At 41.0% G+C, this 20,922-nt stretch overlaps 1 protein-coding gene across 2 annotated transcripts in view; it reads left to right on the forward strand.

The window, feature by feature from the left end:
• The window catches only part of HTT (huntingtin), a 165,542-nt gene that overhangs the window by 45,946 nt on the left and 98,674 nt on the right, over positions 1–20,922 (forward strand). For both annotated transcript variants that reach the window (XM_054486641.2, XM_063664445.1), the window contains 14 exons: positions 1,039–1,243; positions 2,701–2,748; positions 5,370–5,450; positions 7,097–7,437; positions 9,712–9,835; positions 10,093–10,211; positions 11,072–11,183; positions 11,424–11,561; positions 12,345–12,503; positions 12,597–12,694; positions 14,175–14,314; positions 15,694–15,757; positions 16,016–16,116; positions 20,392–20,538. In XM_054486641.2, coding sequence (XP_054342616.1) covers positions 1,039–1,243; positions 2,701–2,748; positions 5,370–5,450; positions 7,097–7,437; positions 9,712–9,835; positions 10,093–10,211; positions 11,072–11,183; positions 11,424–11,561; positions 12,345–12,503; positions 12,597–12,694; positions 14,175–14,314; positions 15,694–15,757; positions 16,016–16,116; positions 20,392–20,538 — 1,877 coding nt within the window. The remainder of the gene's footprint in view (positions 1–1,038; positions 1,244–2,700; positions 2,749–5,369; positions 5,451–7,096; positions 7,438–9,711; positions 9,836–10,092; positions 10,212–11,071; positions 11,184–11,423; positions 11,562–12,344; positions 12,504–12,596; positions 12,695–14,174; positions 14,315–15,693; positions 15,758–16,015; positions 16,117–20,391; positions 20,539–20,922) is intronic.

The following is a 20,922-nucleotide window of genomic DNA, read 5'->3' on the forward strand; positions in this document are numbered from 1 at the left end:
TTAAAAAAAGAAACATGTATTTTATAATATTAAAGATAGAGTTGGCAAATAGCAAATAAAAATACAGGATGCCAGTGAAATTTGAACTTCAGATAAATTATGAGTAATTTTATGGTGTAAGTATATTCCAAATCATGTGGGACATACACTACAAAATTATTTGTTGTTTTTTTACAATTTAAATTTGAGTGCTCTGTATTTTATCTGGCAACTCTAATTAAAGGGAAAAAGAATAAGTTCATTATGTTCATATAATGTGATATAGCAGGGGTCCCCAACCCCCAGGCTGCAGAGCATTACTGGTCCATGGCCTGTTAGGAACCAGGCTGCCCAGCAGGAAGTGAGCAGCAGGTGAGCTGGCATTCCCACCTGAGCTCCACCTCCTGTCAGATCAGTGGCAGCATTTGATTCTCATAGGAGTGCAAACCCTATTGTGAACTGCACATGTGAGGGATCTAGGTTGTGCACTCCTTATGAGAATCTAATGCCTGATGATCTGAGGTGGAACAGTCTCATCTTGAAACCATCCCCTGGCCCTGTGGAAAAATTGTGTCCCGTGAAACCAGTCTCTGGTGCCAGAAAGGTTGGGGAGCACTGTGATATAGTATTAAAAGTGCTAATAAATATGGCATACTGCCTTTAAAATGTCTGGTAGCTCTTTCTCAGTGGCACTCATAATAGTGTTTTTCGATTTTTAAATGTGTGTCAAGCTGACTCTGCCTTCAGTGTATGCTGGGCTTTATTTTCCCTTTCCTAGTCACCAGTTTTGGGAAATAGAGATCTTCATTCTCATGCTGCTCCTCTAGTGCAAGTGCTCCATTTATTTTTAAGGAATTAATATAACAAAAAATCATGGGAATTTAGAAAACAACATGGAAGCTGGTGATCACATTGGTAGAAGTGATAGGGAAATATTTAGGGGGAGAAGTTAAGGTATGAACTTTGCCAATGAAGTCCTATTAAACAACAACAAAAAAGTGAAGCTTAGGATGCATTTTATAAACTCTGACCAGAACACCTGTGTTTCTCTGTTTCTAGGTTTATGAACTGACGTTACATCATACACAGCACCAAGACCACAATGTTGTGACCGGAGCCCTGGAGCTGTTGCAGCAGCTCTTCAGAACGCCTCCACCCGAGCTTCTGCAAACCCTGACCACTGTCGGGGGCATTGGGCAGCTCACCGCTGCTAAGGAGGAGTCTGGTGGCCGAAGCCGTAGTGGGAGCATCGTGGAACTTATAGGCAAGTTATTAGCAAGGTCTACTCTTACAATTAACTTTGCAGTAATACTAGTTACACTCTATTGATTATGGGCCTGCCCTGTGCTAAGCAGTCTGCACTCCATCTTCCTTGCCAAAACTTACAGTACAAATTTCATCTTTATTTTATAAATAGGGGAGTTGGGCTGGGTGTGTTGGCTCACGCCTGTAATTTCAGCACTTTGGAAGGATCGCTTCAGCCCAGGAGTTTGAGACAGCCTGGCCAAGTGAGACCCTGTCTCTACAAAAAAAAAAAAAAAAATTAGCCGGGCATGGTGGCACGTGCCTGTAGTCCCAGCTGCTTTGGAGGCTGAGGTGGTAGGATTGCTTAAGCCCAACAGGTTGAGGGTGCAGTGAGTCTTGATGGCAGCTGCACTGCAGCCTGGCGACAGAGCAAGATGCTGTCTCAAAATAAATTTAAAAATAAAATAAGATCATTAAAGTTTAGAAGGTTAGGTGGCAAAATGAGGCCACACATTTAAAGCCCCTCCACCTGATTCTTTCTCTGTCTTGGCTGCCTCCTGTGGCATTTCAGGTGCTGAGAAATGAAAACAGTAGGGAAAATAGTTCCAGGATCCTTGTGTTAATTTGCCAGAAATGGCATCTTCAAGTTGTCAGAGGGATCTGAGAGTTCCTTCCTGGCCTGACTTTAGAAAATCCCTCTGTCCCCAGCTCTGCGTCTGCCTCCACTGCCCAGTCAGCTCCTCTCCATGCTCTTGGGGCTGGGCCCTATCCCACCATGCAGTGCTGCCCTGGAGCAGTGAGCTTGGTGGGTCCTGTCTGGCATGAGAGCTGCCTTTGGGAGCTGGAGTGGGTGGGAATCTGAATCCCAGCCTCTACCACTGGGTCTGGTGCCTAGCAGGCTATGGATAAACTTTTGCTGACTCTGTCCTCTCCTAGGCGGTCGGTGTAGTGCACACTGTGTGTGCAGCGTGGCCTTTACTCACAGCCTCCACATTAGAGAGAATCTGACTGAAGTCTTTTTGCTGCCTTGTGTGAACATAAATGTTTGCCAGAACCAGGAGCAGGAAATATTAATCTGCCTTGTTTCCTGTCCTTTACACTGAAGATCTTTTTCTGTATGGAATGCATGCCTTACAAATAATGAGTGGAAATACTCATTGCTAATGAAAAGTTATACTTGATTGTTAGTCAACTAAATAATCTGAGATTTCTAATACTTTTAATTTGGCTTTTAAAATGCAATTTATCTTAGCTTTTTTGATTTCTTAGGTCATATCTTTAGAACTATATATTTGAATGTTAATGTAATTTTCATATTGAAATTAAAATGTTGAACTGCGATGTTAAGTGTTTCCTGTAGAAATACGTTCACATTTTCTCTAGTTTTAAAGTTGAATCAAGCTGTTTGAAGATTTTCACATTTCTTCTAGATTTTATCAGCTTGTTACTTTATCTGTCACTTTCTGTGATTTACAGCTGGAGGGGGTTCCTCATGCAGCCCTGTCCTTTCAAGAAAACAAAAAGGTGATTATTTCAGAAATCAGAGTCTTGCGTTGAATCTTACTGATTTTCTTGTATTTCTGTAATGTAATGTATCTTGTATTTCTTGTAATACTGTATTGGACTCTGTGTATCTCTCTTCTCAGAAGAGTGATTATATGTGTGAATGTTGCTGTAATCTGATAACCAGGCCTGAATAGTTTTGTAGGGTGGCTTTTAAAAATTACTTTCATATCAGAATTGCTTTGTCATAAATTTTGAACGCATCATAAATTTCTAATGTTTGGGGTCAGCAGACTTTTTCTGTAAAGGGACAGAGTGTAAACATCTTAGCTTTATGGGCCATATGGTCTCCTTTGCGACATTCAGCTCTGCCCTGTGGCAGGAATGCAGTTGTAGACAAGACGTGAGCTACTGGCCAGCTATGTTCCAGTAGAACTTTACTTCCAGAAACAGACAGGCTGTAGTTTGCCCATACCTGCCTTAGGGAATGTGTTGTTATATTTTATGAAGTTAACTTACCTTCCCAGTAAATTTTGTTTAGTATTAGTCAGGAATATTATTAAGTAGCTTCTTTTCCAGCCTGGTCAACATAGTGAGACCCGGTCTCTACCAAAACAAAACAAAACAAAACAACAACCACGCATGTGGCATGTGCCTGTAGCCTCAGCTGCTGCTCAGGAGGCTGAAGTAAGAGGATTGTTTGAGCCCAGGAGTTTGAGGTCACAGTGAGCTGTAGTCATGCCACTGTACTCCAGCCTAGGCAACAGAATGAGACCTTGTGTCTTTAAAAAAAAAAAAGTTTCCTTTGTTGGGTTATTTTAATTTGGACGTGGTTATCATTTTTCAGCCATATTTAACTGTACGTATCAGAATGTTCTGATAAAACTTAACTTTTATTAAAGTGTTTCTGATATAATCTGCTAGTTTTGGTATACATTATCTTTTGCAATGCCAGTTATTTTCTTTTCCAGTGTGGATTTGCATAGGAAAAAAATTACTGTCACTTTCTATTTTGAAATCTTAAAAGATTGATCCTTTTTTGTGTCATGATTTGAGTATTTAATTGAGAGCTCAATGCCTAATACTATTTGCAGTATTGAATGGGATCTTAACAGGAATAACATTCTAACCTTCATTGAATTAAGTAAACATTTCTTAAAAGAACTTGGAATCTATAATATTTGCGTCATCATAGTATGAGATACTTAATCAAGTTTGAGATTTTAGTGAAACATTGTTTAAAAGCCAAAAGGATTCTAGGAAAAATTAATCTCTATATTCTTGAATTAGGAGAGATTTTTGCACGTGTGACTAAGTTACTCTGACACTTGTTTGTTTCTTAGTCACTTTTTCCAGTGGCAGTGAAAACGAAGATGACTGATTAACGTTGCTGAGATGAGTTTGTCCTCTTCTGGCTAGGACATGGGATATATCCTGTCTCTTTTAAGCCTTTTTGGTATTTTTCCCCCATTTAGAGCTGTGTCTTCAAACTGTTTTGTTATAGCTGGAAAATCCTTTTTAAGTGAAATCTGCCCAAATTATAAGACAGATGAAAGTAGAGTAGTGTTGGATATAGGATTAGGGTGAAAGTGGTGGGGGTGTCCTGGAGCCTCTCTTCTGGTGGCAGCCTAGCTCTTGTGCCTTTGAGGAAATTACCCTGGGGACCGCTCTATGGAACATATTTGCAAACCACTGATTTGGAAGACAGAGATGGCTTTTGTTAAGATCTGAATTCACCTTTTTGGCATTTTATTTGATTTCTCAAGGTAAAGAACTTATTTTGTACAAGTTTCCTATTATTTAGTAGATAGGCCAAGTTGCTGTGTTAATTTCATCTAGATTTTGGGTTTCCTTTGCTAATTTTTTTCACTTTTAATGTCACATCATTGTAAGTTTATGGAAGTTATCATACTTCTGACTTTTTCTTTGAAGAGCAGAAATTAGAAATTTCCAATAATTATTTTGATAGTGTCATTTAATGACATTCATATGTAATGTAGCCACAAAGATTTAATGAGTTCAGTTTTAAATCATATTAAGACTGTTGGTTTCATTTGTTCTCATTAATGTAATTCTGAAGATGGACAATCAAATGTATTTTTAAAACTTTCAAATGAAATATTATTTCATCCTTCCAGATCATAAAATGCTTGAGTTCTGATAGTTAATCATAAAGTCCAGAAAATTAAAAGATAATAAAATGAAAGTGACTTTTAGGTATTAGAGTTTTATATATAAATTCTGGTGTGTCATTGGAGCTATGACATGAATATTTCAAAGGCCAATAGCATTGGATCTTTACAGTTATAACTTACCATTTTTAAGTTTAAATAGTAATAGAGATTATTTAATAATCAAAATCAATAAATATTAATTATTAAAATGTTTTGTGGTATAGTTTGAGAATCATTGCTTTTAACTTTTTCCATATAGGTTTATTGACTTTAATAGCGTTCTCAACATAACATCTCTACATTCTTTGTGTTTAATACTGTAGAGGTATAAAAATACTTATATATGATGATAAACCATATTAGAGTAAATTAAGTATTCTTATGAGTTTCATTTTAGAGTGCATTTACTTAATTTTGAAGTCCTTATTTTTAGCAAACTAAAAGGAATGTTGGTACATTATTTACTAGGCAAAGTGCTCTTAGGAGAAGAAGAAGCCTTGGAGGATGACTCTGAATCGAGATCGGATGTCAGCAGCTCTGCCTTAGCAGGTAGTTCTCACTAGTTAGCCGTTGGTGTGGACCTTCACTGTCTGCCGTCCACCCCTTGCCCTTACTGCCTGTCCCCCTGCACCTGGTGGACAGCACGACTGGGGGCAGCAGTGGAGCCAGGTTGCTTAAATGGGGCATATTCGGGCTTCTTTTGTAATACTTACTCTGAAGCTTGTGTGTCTGTGGTGTTTGCATCACATATTTGTTGTTTTCCGTGGTTTAGGCTGTTTTAAAATTAGGTTTATGGCTTGAGCATAGGGCTTTGTGAGTAGGGGATGGCAGGCTGAAACATCTCATGAGTTGGATAGGTTATGCTGGGGGTTGGGAAATGTGATGAACAATTATGGGATGAAAAATGGCCTATGGATAGTTTAACTTGAAAGAATCTGCCTTTGTTTACAGATAGTTATCTTTTTTTTTCTTTTTTTTTTTTTTTTTTGAGATAGAGTCTCACTGTGTCACCCGGTGCAGATACCCGGTGTCACTGGAGTGCAGTGGTGTGCTCTTGGTGCACTGCAGCCTCTGCCTTCTGGGTTCCAGCGATTCTCCTGCCTCAGCCTCCCAAGTAGCTGGGACTACAGGTGCCCGCCACCACGCTTGGCTAATTTTTGTATTTTTTTGCAGAGACGGGATTTTACCATGTTGGCCAGGCTGGTCTTGAACTCCTGACCTCAAGTGATCCGCCTGCCTCAGCCTCCCACAGTGCTGGGATTACAGGCGTGAGCCACTATGCCTGGCCAGTTACAGATAGTTATCTAATGAAATTCTCTGTGTACTTTATAAAAGATGAGGATTAACTTAAGGTACTAATAACTGGATTATATGAGGGTGGTTTTGGTTGTATAATCCTATCTAAAAGAATATTTTAGCTATAACTGAAAGTAAGACAAATATTTAGAGAGGAAAATCTGAATAATTTTAATAGTAATTATTTATTTACAAAATAAAAATAGATTTTTTTTGATTACACAAATTAAACAACAATAAAACATCACAGCAATCTGGATAGTATAAAGCTCACACGCTCACCGACCCAACTGCCCCAGGAGTGACCACTGCCAACAGCTTCATGTCAACCTTTTTGCCATAATTTTTATATAGTCTTTTTTGTTGTTAAATGGTAATTTAAAAAGTCAACTAGGAAAATGTGTTACAAGTTTATCTTCCAGGAGAATAGGACTGGAGTCAAGATCTTGAACGTGGCTTGGAAGAAGGCAAGCCCACCCCAGAGAGATGAGTTGACAGTTGTTTCTGATCACTGCTTGCTTAGAGGACCTGTGTGTCTGACACCGCCTAGCTTTGTGCCCTGACTAGGCTGCCCCTTAATTACAAATGTCTTTATATATTGCTCCAGCTAAGGCTTGGAGTAGTTGGTTAAGAACTTGAACTTCGGTTTTTGCAGTGAAACACCATTTGAGAATATTACCTTCTGATAAGCCTTATTTTATTAAGACGGGTACTGTAGTGAGAGGCAGTGTGAGTGGTGCTTGAAGGATGCACTGCTGTCCTGCATTTCACTGTCTTCAGGATGCTGTGCAGCTAAAGCATTTGATGACAGTGGAACTTTTTGTTACTTTGCAAGCTTGGGATTCCCTATTGAATGTTTTCTCTCGCCATTTGACAAATGAGTGTTTCTCTGTCTTCAGCCTCAGTGAAGGATGAGATCAGTGGAGAGCTGGCTGCTTCTTCAGGGGTTTCCACTCCAGGATCAGCAGGTCACGACATCATCACAGAGCAGCCACGATCACAGCACACGCTGCAGGCGGACTCAGTGGATCTGGCCGGCTGTGACTTGACAAGCTCTGCCACTGATGGGGATGAGGAGGATATCTTGAGCCACAGCTCCAGTCAGGTCAGCGCCGTCCCATCTGACCCTGCCATGGACCTGAATGATGGGACCCAGGCCTCCTCGCCCATCAGCGACAGCTCCCAGACCACCACTGAAGGGCCTGATTCAGCTGTCACCCCTTCAGACAGTTCTGAAATTGTAAGTGGGCAGAGGTGCCTGACATCTTTTTTTTTATTTTTTATTTGGGACAGAGTCTCACTCTATAGTGCAGTGGAGGCCGGGCACAGTGCCTCATGCCTCTAATCCCAGCACTTTGGGAGACTGAGGCAGGCGGATCACTTGAGGTCAGGAGTTCGAGACCAGCCTGGCCAACATGGTGAAACCCTGTCTCTACTAAAAATACAAAAATTAGTTGGGCGTAGTGGCACATGTCTGTAGTCCCAGCTATTAGGGAGGCTGAGGCAGGAGAATTGCTTGAGCCTGGGAGGCGGAGGTTGCAGTGAGCCGAAATCGTGACACTGCACTCCAGCCTGGGCGACAGAGTGAGACTCCGTTTCAAAAAAATAAAATGCAGTGGCTCGTTCTCAGCCCACTGCAACTTCTGCCTCCCAGGATCGAGCGATTCTCCCGCCTCAGCCTCCTGAGTAGCTGGGATTACAGGTGGGCACCACTGCACTCAGTTAATGTTTGTATTTTCAGTAGAGACAGGGTTTCACCATGTTGGCCAGGCTGGTCTCAAACTCCTGACCTTAGGTGATCCACCCACCTCGGCCTCCTAAAGTATTGGGATTATAGTTGTGAGCCACCATGCCTGGCCCTGCCATATGCCATCTTTTGAGTTCTTCCCTGGAGACCCAGACCTGAACCCTCCTGCTTGTTCTCTTCTTGTCTAATACCCCTATTGACAGCACAGCTTAGATCATTAATGGAGAGCTTGACCTCATCTGATACCTTCACTGAAGGAAACAGCTTAGTGTCTTTTGTGTTGAACACTGAGGTAAAAAATTGGAATAGTTGATTATATGAACTCTGCTAAAATTGAGTGCATTTTACATTTTTTAAGGCCTTGTTGGGCCCTGGTTAAATAATTATTTTAAAAAATCCTTAAGCAGCCTATTATAAACAGATCTGTGGTCTTAATGAAATGTGATTAATACTGTGCATTATTTTAAGAACTTTTGACTTTTCAAAAAATTTTTACAACATTTCCCATTTGATAGCAGCATAGGTTTAAGTACCTCTCATCTCTAAGTTAGTGGACAAGAAACCCTCATGGGTAGTCTAATAACGTTTGCTACAAGTCCATGTTGAGTTTTATACTCCATTTTATTTTCAGTTTTAAAAACTGGTTAAATATGTGTAACATAAAATTTACGTTCTTAACCATTTTTTGCGTATGTAGTTTGCTGGTATTAAATACCAACCATCTCTGTAACCTTTTGATCATGTAACACTGAAGCTCTGTTCCCATCGAACTCTCTATGCCTCCTTCCCTGCCAAGTCCCTGGCAACACGATTCTTCTTTCTGTCTTCTGAATTTGACTACTTTAGATTCTCATATACTTTAGGAGTCACACAGTATTTGTTTTACTTAGCATAATGTCCCCAAAGCTCATGTATGTTGTAGCCTGTGTTAGAACTTCCTAATGTTTCAGGCCAAATACTATTCCATTGTATGGATAGGCCACATTTTGCTTTTCTGTTCCTCTGTCCATGGACACTTGTATTGCGTTCATGTTTTAGCTGTTGTGAATCATGCTGTTATGAACATGGGTGTACAGATAGCTCCTGGAGACTCTGCTTTCCATTTTTTTGGCTGAATACCCAGAAATGGAGTTGCTTTTACATTCCAATTTTAATTTAAAACATTTATATCATTGAGTGTTTTACTTAATAGTATAGTAGTTAACAAACAATAAAATAGTATTTTGGTAATAATTTGCTGGTAGTCCATTGCTCAATTTTTTAAGGTAAATTACACAGGACATTTCAAGTGGACATGAAACATCTTGTGATGAATCATGCCCCACGCTGATGGCTAAACATATGAAATACCATGCCCTAAATTTCGGAGATTTAGTCTTTGCAATTTAGGAGATAACCTGTTATATTGTTAGGTTTTTGTCTAAAAGCTTGTCCTCATATTTCCAACTTGCTGTAAAATTTGTTTGTGGAGACAAATATTTTTGTATGGGTTTTTTCTTTTTCATACTAAAAAGAAATGTCCACACTGGAATTATTTTGGAGTTTTTAGAGCTAATAGAGCTTTTCATAATGTAGTGGGAATGAGTGATCAGTAAGCTCTTAGCAGTTTCCACGCATGCATTTCTCTGCATTGAAATAAATGACAGATGAGTACATTTGTGTTCTGTGTGTAAAATGTGCTCTTTCCTCGTTGCATTTCCATGTTAGAGGGCTTGTCTCTTGGTGATCACACTTCAAAATTCTCACAGCCCCCCTTGAACCATTTAGGTGTTAGACGGTACCGACAACCAGTATTTGGGCCTGCAGATTGGACAGCCCCAGGATGAAGATGAGGAAGCCACAGGTATTCTTCCTGATGAAGCCTCGGAGGCCTTCAGGAACTCTTCCATGGGTATGTGGACTACAGGTGATGCGCTACAAAGTGGTTTGTATTCAGACCTGGACATCTTAATTATATCTTTGCTTCCAAGAAGAAATCCTTTGATACTGTTTTCTGAGTTCTGAATAGCTGATGAAAATGACCAATTGAGGAATAATCGTACTTTTTCTTGATCTAAATCTTATACTTTTGAGTTATCTTAGCATAAATGTATAATTGTATTTTAAGTGGAAATTTGTCACTTAATCTTGATTTCTCTGTTTTTAAAGCCCTTCAACAGGCACATTTATTGAAAAACATGAGTCACAGCAGGCAGCCTTCTGACAGCAGTGTTGATAAATTTGTGTTGAGAGATGAAGCTACTGAACCGGGTGATCAAGAAAACAAGGTGAGGGACATAGGCTTGAGACAACTTGGTGTTTCTGAGCTTGTGTGAGGATTTAAAATTGCCCTGGCTACTATCCACTTTATTGCTTTCCCATCCCTGGGCCTTTAAATTTCCCCTTTAAATACCAGCTCTTCCCAGGCCTGTTGTTTTCTGCCTTTCCAGGTACTATCCACAGCCTTGAGAATTGCCTGAGTTCTGCCTCCTTTGAGAGTGTGCCCCAGACAAATCTATTCTGTACTGAATGTTTCCTTGTCTGATTTCTTGGACCATTCATTTGATGGTTGTGTATGGCCTGCAGTGTTTCTTGTTTTGGTTCTACTGAACTGTTCTAAAAGTCTCTCTTTATATTATCTTTTTACATGTAAATGTAACTGTCTTCACTTTTAATTCCTCAAGGACAAGGAATAGCGTTTCACAGTTCTTCCCATCAATCAGAATTACGGCCTTTGGCATCTCCCTATCTACCAGGCCCACTTCCTTTTAGCTTTGGGCTTCCCCAGGCTGTTGCCTTTCCCCAAGTACCTTCTGCTTGTCCTGTAGAAGACCGCTCATGCTTTGCTTCCAGAGCAGCCTTTCCTGAATGCCTAGTGTCAACTGCCTTCTTACCACGTCCACCCTCCCTGCATGCTGCATTTATCCCCTGCCACAGCCCTGTGACCCTGTGTCCTGCTGCCTCTAACTTGTCTGTTTCTGCTTGGCCATGGTCTCTGTGAGGTCAGGTGTGCATATGGGCACAAACCAGGATATCTTTATCCCCAGCACCTGGCATAAGTGCTGCTCTAGAACTATCTGTTGAACGAACTAATGCATGAATGTATTGTTGAGTATGAGACAAACAAGTGTCATTGTCTCCTTTCTAGCCTTGCCGCATCAAAGGTGACATCGGACAGTCCACCGATGATGACTCTGCACCTCTTGTCCATTGTGTCCGCCTTTTATCTGCTTCGTTTTTGCTAACAGGGGGAAAAAATGGTGAGTACAAAAGGGGATGTGCACAGTTGAAGGAAATAACTAGGTTTCAGAGGTCAACTTGGTGGCCTGTTTTTGCCTTGTGTGCAGCAGAGGAAGTAGAATCTGAGGATGAGTTTGGTTTTCACTAGCCGAGGGGAGGGAGGAAATGATGGGAGCAGGTAGGTTATTGGGTCTGGTTTTGTTCATTTGAAAACAATCTGTTGTTTGAGGCTGAAGGTGGCTTGGGTGATTTCTTGGCAGTGCTGGTTCCGGACAGGGATGTGAGGGTCAGCGTGAAGGCCCTGGCCCTCAGCTGTGTGGGAGCAGCTGTGGCCCTCCACCCAGAATCTTTCTTCAGCAAACTCTATAAAGTTCCTCTTGACACCACGGAATACCCTGGTATGTTAAAAGTTCACATCTTATTTTCTCAGATTTAATCATTATTGTAAAAACTATTTCAGTAATGACTATTTTAGTTTTAGAGCAGTAAGTGTTTTGAGTTCATTTGGGATATTTGACCTGCGTTGTAGCTCTTCCGAAAACACATGAATACTGAAGTTCTTTGTTTCATGGGTTCCCTTTAGATGAAACCCATAGAGGAAAAAAGTAGAAACCTCAGCATGTAAGAGCCAACTTTTATACACATCGGATTTAAACCTAAAGCACAAATTGTGTCTGGTCACAGTGGCGCTGAGTCACACTCTGCCAGGCCAGGCATTCACACTCAGGGTGAGTGGGAACCAGGACTGGCTGAGGCAGCAGTGGACCCGTGTCTCCACCGTGCCCATGCTTATTATGGAGCCTTCTCGTTCTCTCTTTTTCTTTGGGTGAGAGGGTACACTTGTGTTTTTGAATTTATATGAGGTAAGTGTATAATAGGGTTTTTTCTAATATTTTTTAAGTGGAATCTGGAATTTTAATCAGATTTATTATCTGACAACCTAGAATTGTAATCCAGAAAGTCTGTGGTATTGAGGACATATTGGCAATATGATGAATCTCTAATTCTTAAATCCTGAAACTTTTTTTTTTAATCACTTACGGTTATTATAGTGAAGTCATTTCTGAATTTGGATCTTCTCTTCACACCTCTTTTTCTCTTTCCTGAGAATTAAGCTTTGCTTCGAGTTAGAAAATTGATAGTAGGGAATTGTTCCATGGCTGAGCAATTTATCTCCACAGAGGAACAGTATGTCTCAGACATCTTGAACTACATCGATCATGGAGACCCACAGGTTCGCGGAGCCACTGCCATTCTCTGTGGGACCCTCATCTGCTCCATCCTCAGCAGGTCCCGCTTCCACGTGGGAGATTGGATGGGCACCATTAGAACCCTCACAGGTAACGGCTAGTTTTTCAGCTGTGTTTTTTCTAGATATCCTTACTAAGGTTTAAGTTTAGATGATGATGTTTGTTGCTTGTTCTCCTGGTTAGGAAATACATTTTCTTTGGCGGATTGCATTCCTTTGCTGCGGAAAACACTGAAGGATGAGTCTTCTGTTACTTGCAAGTTAGCTTGTACAGCTGTGAGGGTGAGCATAATCTTCTGTGGAACCATTTCTTCACTTAGTGGACATTTTATCATTGCTACAATTAAAATTGGAGCTTAATAGGAAATATTTCCATACACTCTAAAGCTGTAACCAGTAATAAACCCACCATGTATCCATCTCTCAGCTTTAGAAAGAAAACATTGCCAGTAAAGTTAATGCTTCATAAACTTCAGTTTAAGTTTTAATTCTCAGAATATTTGTTTGAAATAGACCTCTTCCTAAAGGATATATTTAGAAATAACCTCTCATTAAGTGTAAAGTCTGAATATGCTGGGCACGGTGACTCACGCCTGTAATCCGAGCACTTTGGGAGGCCAAGGTGGAAGGATTGCTTGAGCCCAGGAGTTCAAGACTATGAGCAACATAGTTGACCCAGTCTCTACAGAAAATTAAAAAAAAAAAAAAAAAAAAAAGTAGCTGGGTAGGGTAGTGCATACCTGTAGTCTCAGCTACTCGGGAAGCTGAGGTGGAGGGGGGATTGCTTGAGCTCCAGAGATCAAGGCTGCAGTGAGGTGTGGTTGCACCACTGCCCTCTAGCCTGGGCAACAGAGTGAGACTGTCTCAAAAATAATAGTAATAATAATCAGTCGAATTAAAAAAAACAACGAAAACCACTATGTTAGGCCCATAGTATGGTAAGAGTTAAAGTGAGCCTTAGGGATTAGTTACTCAACCTCTGTTTTTGTATAAAGTGGAATAGCCTCAATTCTTTAAGTGATAGCATGTTGAACCTTTCCATACCAGCGGGCTCATAAGTCACAACTGGCCAGTTAACAAGAGTAAAAATTAACTAGTGAAAATCAAAGCAAAAAACCTACAATTGTCAAATTTGTGGGATACCTCCCACTTTTAAAATGTCGTGCCTGACAGTAATTTCTCTCTAGTTTCCAGGTTTTGTGTCTTTCTTGAGCAGAAGGAAGCGTGCTAACAGCTCAATCTTGTGGCTAGCTGGGGGTCTTTGTGTCAGCCATGCATGTGATGGTGCCCCTGGGTGCTTGGGGCTGCAGGGGAGGGGTAAAGCAGTAGGGGCCTATTCTGTTCTCCCGTGCCTTGGAGTACATAGTGACATAGTGGGGTGGTCCTTGGTGTAGGTCCCTTGTTCCTACCCCTGTGTCTGAGATTTATTTAGAAGTGGCGTTGGGGCTGTGCGGCAGCTCCCTCTGTAACTAATCAATGTTTGTGAAGTTGCCGTTTGAGAGTTGAAACCATGACATAAGCAGAAATGGAAGGAAGAAAGAACCAGTTATGTGAAAGGGACACGTTTACTTTCAAGTTTGTATTTACTGAGAGAAAGTATTCTTCATCAGTGTTCTTCAGAGGTGTGGGAAAAGTGCAACATCCTGGTTGCAGTTAAACCCAGAACATTGTGTGTTGAAGAGTGACGGTTCTCAAACTGTCAAGACGTGGGTACTGAGTGGGGCTAACCTGCTGCCCTCTTGCCTTGGACCTTGTGTTCCAGCATTGTGCCATGAGTCTCTGCAGCAGCAGCTACAGTGAGTTAGGACTGCAGCTGATCATCGATGTGCTGACTCTGAGGAACAGTTCCTATTGGCTGGTGAGGACAGAGCTTCTGGAAACCCTTGCGGAGATGGACTTCAGGTAAGTGAGTCCCATCCATTGGATTTCATGAACTAAGCTCCATGGAAAGTTCTGGGGTCACTTGATGCAAGGAGTGATATTATCAAGTACCCTGTCCATCAGAAATCTGAGTGATTTAGGTAGATGACAGTGATTTTTCTCCTCCCAGTAGCTTTTTGCTGAACTTTGCCCTATGCTTGGAATTTTATTTTATTTTATTATTTATTTAGAGACATGATCTTGCTCTGTTGCCCAGGCTTGAATGCAGTAGCACAGTCATAGCTCACTGCAGCTTTGAACTCCAGGACTCAAGTGGTCCTCCTGCCTCAGCCTCCCAATTAGCTAGGACAATAGGTGTGTGCTATCACACTGGCTAATATTTTATTTTTTGTAGAAATGAGGTCTTGCTATGTTGCCCAGGCTGGTCTCAGACTCCTGGGCTCGATTGATCCTCCAATCTTGGCCTCCCAAAGTGCTGGGATTACAGGCATGAGCCACTGTGCCTGGCCTAGATTTTAAAATATAAGTAGAAGAGTAGATTTTTTTTTTTTTGGATAGTCCTGGTCATTTAAGTGTTCTGGATAGTGGGAATAAAAGAGCTTAGAATTTTTCATCTTTGTCTTAAACTTTTAAAAAAATGTAGCTTATATTAATTCTGCTTGTTTAAAAAGAACATACTCATCATTATACTGAACCTAGGTAAGACAGCTGGTTTATATTTTGTTGCAATTAAAAAACGTGAGCTGTGGTTGCAGTGAGCCAAGATTGCGGCCATTGCACTTCAGCCTGGCAACAGAGTGAGACTCGGCCTCAAAAAAAAAAAAAATAACGTGAGCTGTGTTGGCACTTTCATTTTCTAAGAGTAAAGTTTTGGCTGGAGAAGTTTTCTTTCAGTACTTTCTTTTAGAAGGGAAATTTTCCTTTATAATTCAGGTTTTTTGTTTTTTGTTTTTTCCCCAAGCCACCTTTTATGGAGCCCTTGTGTGTTATTTCATTTAATCCTTAGAATGTTTATAAATCTGGGATTGTTCTCAGCTCCACCCACAGATAGGGACGCTGAGCATGCGTGAGTGGGCAGCAAGATAGCAGGTTGTGGAGGGCCCAGCTCGCCCCTTCTGTGGTTTGAGCCAATTCTGTAGAGCACTTACAGAGTCTTTTGAAATAGTATTTATTTTGAAGAAAAAGAAAAACAGTTACCGAGTACTGTCTTATTGAGTCTGGAATTGTGAGAGGAATGCCACCTCTATTTATTTAAAGCCATTGGCCTTTTCTGTTGTTTTGAGTAAGTGCTGCCCAAGGTCCTTCCAGGGCACCTGGATGAGCCTGCTCTGGAGCAAGCTGGCGGTAAGTGTTTACTGAGTAACTAAATGATTTCATTGTTAAATGTGCTCTTTTGTTAGGCTGGTGAGCTTTTTGGAGGCAAAAGCAGAAAACTTACACAGAGGGGCTCATCATTATACAGGGGTAAGCGGCTTATTTTTGTGAGATGCTGTTTTACCTTCAAAGAGGTGAAAGTGAGGCTTTCCTTGTGGAATTTCTCTAAATGCATTCGTCATGTTTTAGATGTTTATTTCACAGTTTATATCATGAAAGTTATAATTGTGTCATATGGATTTAAGTCTAGTAATGTTGAGTTCTTTCTCACTAGCTTTCCAAAATATCTTACCTAAAATTTAGTCAAATACAAGATTATGTTTATTTTTATTATCCTTCTCTCTCAAGCTTTTAAAACTGCAAGAACGAGTGCTCAATAATGTTGTCATCCATTTGCTTGGGGATGAAGACCCCAGGGTGCGACATGTTGCCGCAGCATCATTAATTAGGTATTTACCAGTATTTTATCTCTTTTACTTTTTTGGTTGAAGTACTAAAAGATATGAGGATGGAAAGAGAGGGAAAAATTCAAAGGATGTAGAGCAGTATTCCTGAATCTGAGCTCATTTCAGCCATTCTGTTCTTAAACTATGAAGAAAAAAAATCCAAAAAAGTCTAAAATTATAATTAAAAAAACAACAAAATACTAACTGTCCATCGTAAAAAGTAATGCACTTTCATTGTAAAAATTTTGGACTATAGAGAATAGCACTAAGAAGAAAAAAAAATCACCTTCAATTCTGCTACCGCCTGGAGGTAATCACTGTTAATATTTTGCTGTATACTCCTTATGAGTTTCTTATTCAAAATCAGGTCAAAATTACATGCAATTTTGTCATTTGACAATTTTCACTTAATATTTTATTAGCATTTTCCTGTTATCTTATGAAACATTAATTTTAGTTATGGGTCGTTATTTTACTATGTGGTTGTGATAAAATTTTATATTAATTTTTTTGGCAATTAACTATTGTACATAAATGTTTGTGTATAATTTTCTTTTTCTGAGAATTCCTGGAAGTTGAGTTACCAGGCCCGGCTTTGAATTTTTTTTTTTTTTTTTTTTTTTTTTGAGACAGAGTCTTGCTCTGTTGTCCGGGTGCTATCTTGGCTCACTGCAACCTCTGCCTCCCGGGTTCAAGCAATTCTCCTGCCTCAGCCTCCCGAGTAGCTGGGATTACAGGGGCACACCACCACACCCAGCTAATTTTTGTATTTTTGGTAGAGACAGGGTTTCACCATGTTGGCCAGGCTGGTCTCGAACTCCTGACCCCGTGATCCACCTGCATTGGCCTCCCACAGTGCTGGGATTACAGGCGTGAGCCATGGCGCCTGGCCAGGCTTTAAATTTAAAACAAATTTTCTAATAGCTTTATGGAGGTTATAATTTACATTTCTTGAAATGTACTCATTTTGAGTGTATAGTAAACTCCAATTTTATCACCATTTCTATCACCCCAAAGGTATCCTTGTGCCCATTTGCTGTAACCTCCGGTTCCCACCCCCACTCCTAGGCAGCCACTCATCTATTTTCTGTCCCTTAAAATTTGTGTTTTTGCCAGGCGCGGTGGCTCACGCCTGTAATCCCAGCACTTTGGGAGGCCGAGGTGGGTGGATCACTTGAGGTCAGGAATTTGAGACCAGCCTGGCCAACATGGTGAAACCCTGTCTCTACTGAAAATACAAAAATTAGCCGGGTGTGGTGGTGGGCGCCTGTAATCCCAGCTACTCGAGAGGCTGAGGCAGGAGAATCACTTGAACCTGGGAGGCGGAGGTTGCAGTGAGCAGAGATCGCGCCACTGCATTCCAACCTGGGCAACAGAGAGAGACTCTGTCTCAAAACAAACAAAGATTTGTATTTTTTGGACATTTTATAGTACTGGGGTCATAGTATAGATGGACTTTTGCATTTGGCTTCTTATACTTAATTGTGAGATTGGTTCTTGTTGTAGCATGTATCAGTAGTTTGTTCATTTTTATTGGTGAAAGTATTATATGAATAATACCATATTTTATTTATCCATCAGATGGATATTATTGAGTTCACATTTTGGCTAATTTATGAATTATGGTACTGTGAACATTTGCCTACAAGATTTTGTGTAGACATGTTTTCATTTGTCTTGAGTAGATCACCTAGAAGTGGATTTTTAAATAATTTTGGTACTTACTGTGAAACTGCTCTTCAAAAACATACCATTGTTCGTTCCTTCATTCCTTCCTTCGTTCCTTCCTTCCTTCCTTCCTCCCTCCCTCCCTCCCTCCCTTCCTCCCTCCCTCCCTTCCTTCCCGCCTTCCCTCCCTTCCTCACTTCCCCCTTCCCCCTTCCCTTTCCTTTTCCCTTCCCCTTCCCCTTCTCCTTTCCCTTCCCCTTCCCGCCTGCCTGCCTGCCTGCCTGACTTCCTTCCTGCCTTCCTTCGTTTCTTTCTACATATACACATTTATTTTAAATTTCAATAGTTTTTGGGGTACAAGTGGTTTTTGGTTACATGGCTGAATTTTGGTTACGTGGTGAAGTCTGAGATTTTAGTACACCTGTCACCCGAGTAGTGTACCTTGTACCCAATATGTAGTTCTTTGTCCCTCACCTTCCTCCCAGCCTCCCGCCTTGTGAGTCTCCAATGTCCATTATACCACTCTGTATGCCCTTGCTTACCCACAGCTCAGCTCCCACTTCTGAGAACATATAGCAGAAACATACCAAAGTATACTCCCACTACCAGAATGTGATTGTGCCTGATTCTTCTCACCAATACAAATGTTTCAAAAAAAGTTAAATATGTATCAGTTTTTTGGGCAGAAGTTGATACTTCTCTTTATTTATTTATGTATTTATTTTTGAGATAGGGTCTCATTCTATGATGCCCAGGCTGGAGTGTGGTGGTATGATCTCGGCTCACTGCAGTCTCTACCTCCCAGGTTCAAGTAATTCCCACGTCAGCCTCCCAAGAAGCTGGAATTACAGGCGAGAGCCACCACTGCCAGCTGATTTTTGTATTTTTTGGTAGAGATGGGGTTTCACCATGTTGGCCAGACTGGTCTCAAACTCCTGACCTCAAGTGATCCACCTGCCTTGGCCTTCCAAAGTGCTGGGATTATAGGCGTGAGCTACCACACCCGGCTGATATTTCTTTTTAAAATAACTTACCTTCTTTTGAAAGTAATACATGTTTAATGAACAAAATTTAAGGAAAATATAAAAAAAGGAAATAATCTTTGTAATCAAACTACTGAAAGAAAACCAAAGTTACATTTTGGTGCATATTCTTTTTCATTTTCATCATTGTAATTTGCATCTCTTTGATTACTTGTGAGACACACTTTTCATTTACTTAATAGGTTTGTATGACTTGCCTATTCAGAGATTTTGCAGCTTTACCATTTTCTGCAAATGATAGCAACTTCTATTTATTTGTTTGTTTGTGGAGACAGAGTCTCGCTCTGTCCCCCAGGCGGGAATGCAGTGGTGGAATCTTGGCTCATTGCAACTATTGCCTCCTGGGTTCAAGCGATTTTCCTGCCTCAGCCTCCCAAGTAGCTGGGATTACAGGAGTGTGCCACCATGCCTGGCTAATTTTTGTATCTTTAGTAGAGATGGGGTTTTGCCATGTTGGCCGGGCTGGTCTTGAACTCGTGGCCTCAAGCGGTTCCCCTGTCTCGGCCTCCCAAAGTGCTGGGATTACAGGCGTGAGCCACTGTACCCAGCCAGTAGTTACTTCTTATATTCTAGAAAAAATTCTACTCATGATCAAGTCTCCATGAGGAAGGAGACTTTAATTAAAGATATTGGGGTTTGCAGACCAATATGATAAAATAGTTGATTGTTTCTAAAAGTATTACTGAGTGTTGATGGCAGATATGAGCCCTTTTGTTTTTGTAGGAAAATGTTACCCGTATTCTCCATGTGAATTCAGTTTAGATTTGTTAGGAATCTCAGCTTAAGCTTTGCCATCTGGGAGTGTTTGGGACAATTTTGCAGACAAAATTGCAAAAGTGCCTAAGGAATGCAGCTGGCATTCAGACCTGCTCTGTGCTCAGTACTCTGTGGACAGACACTGTTCAGCACTTGTTGACGTTGATCAAAAGGTTTAGAAAGAGAACTTTCAAAGTTGGTTTTTAATTAAAGCATTTAATAGTGTGAATAGAAAGGGACTAAATTTTATGACAGACAAAACAAAGTACAGCACCCAGCTGGGCGTGGGGGCTCACGCCTGTAATCCCAGCACTTTTGGGGGGCTGAGGTGGGTGGATCACGAGGTCAGGAGTTCAAGAGTTCAAGACCAGCCTGGCCAAGGTGGTGAAACCCTGTCTCTACTAAAACTACAAAAATTAAACGGGCGCGGTGGCAGGCACCTGTAATCCCGGCTATTCAGGAGGCTGAGGCAGGAGAATCACTTGAACCTGGACGGCAGAGGTTGCAGTGAGCCGAGATCGCACCATTGTACTCCAGCCTGGACCACAGAGTGAGATTCTGTCTCAAAAAAAAAAAAAAGAAAAGAAAGTACAGCACCCAGTTATGTCCGAGTGGGTGCATGAGAGAGTGACCCTGAGATTGGAGACAATGCTGTCACGTGCTTGAAGAACGCCACCTGAGAAAGGGGGCGAGAAGTGGTGTCCGCTGGTAACCAGAGGTGTTGGCTTAGCCACCTGCAGGGAGGAGGGTGGTCTGTCACAGGTGAGTTTCATCTACTTTCTTAAGCAAATTAACCTTACTTTTGTGTTAGGCTTGTCCCAAAGCTGTTTTATAAATGTGACCAAGGACAAGCTGATCCAGTAGTGGCCGTGGCAAGAGATCAAAGCAGTGTTTACCTGAAACTTCTCATGCATGAGACACAGCCTCCATCTCATTTCTCCGTCAGCACAATAACCAGGTATGCTGACCCGGTGGCGTCCTCACATTGTCGGGAAAATGCCCTTTCCTGAAGCCTTTATTTAGGCTTTAATTGAAAACATTTTATTTTCTAGAAAAAAGCTTTAGCTCAGGATGTTTGAGTGTAGGTCAGTCCTTTGATAGAATATTATCATTTTGAGGATTGACCACACCACCTCTGTATTTAAGCTCTGCCACAATCACTCAGCTGTGACATTGTAAATCTTTTAATAGTTTATTACATTCCGTGTGCTGACAGTTGTATTTTTGTGACACTTAACGTATTATCTGTTAAAAAATTTTCACTTTAGTTGTGTTACCTTTAAAGAGGATTGTATTCTATCATGCCTGTTGACTTTTTGGTGAGCGGGCTATTAAAGTCAGT

The sequence above is a fragment of the Pongo pygmaeus genome, chromosome 3 (assembly GCF_028885625.2).
Source record: "Pongo pygmaeus isolate AG05252 chromosome 3, NHGRI_mPonPyg2-v2.0_pri, whole genome shotgun sequence".
NCBI lineage: Eukaryota > Metazoa > Chordata > Mammalia > Primates > Hominidae > Pongo > Pongo pygmaeus.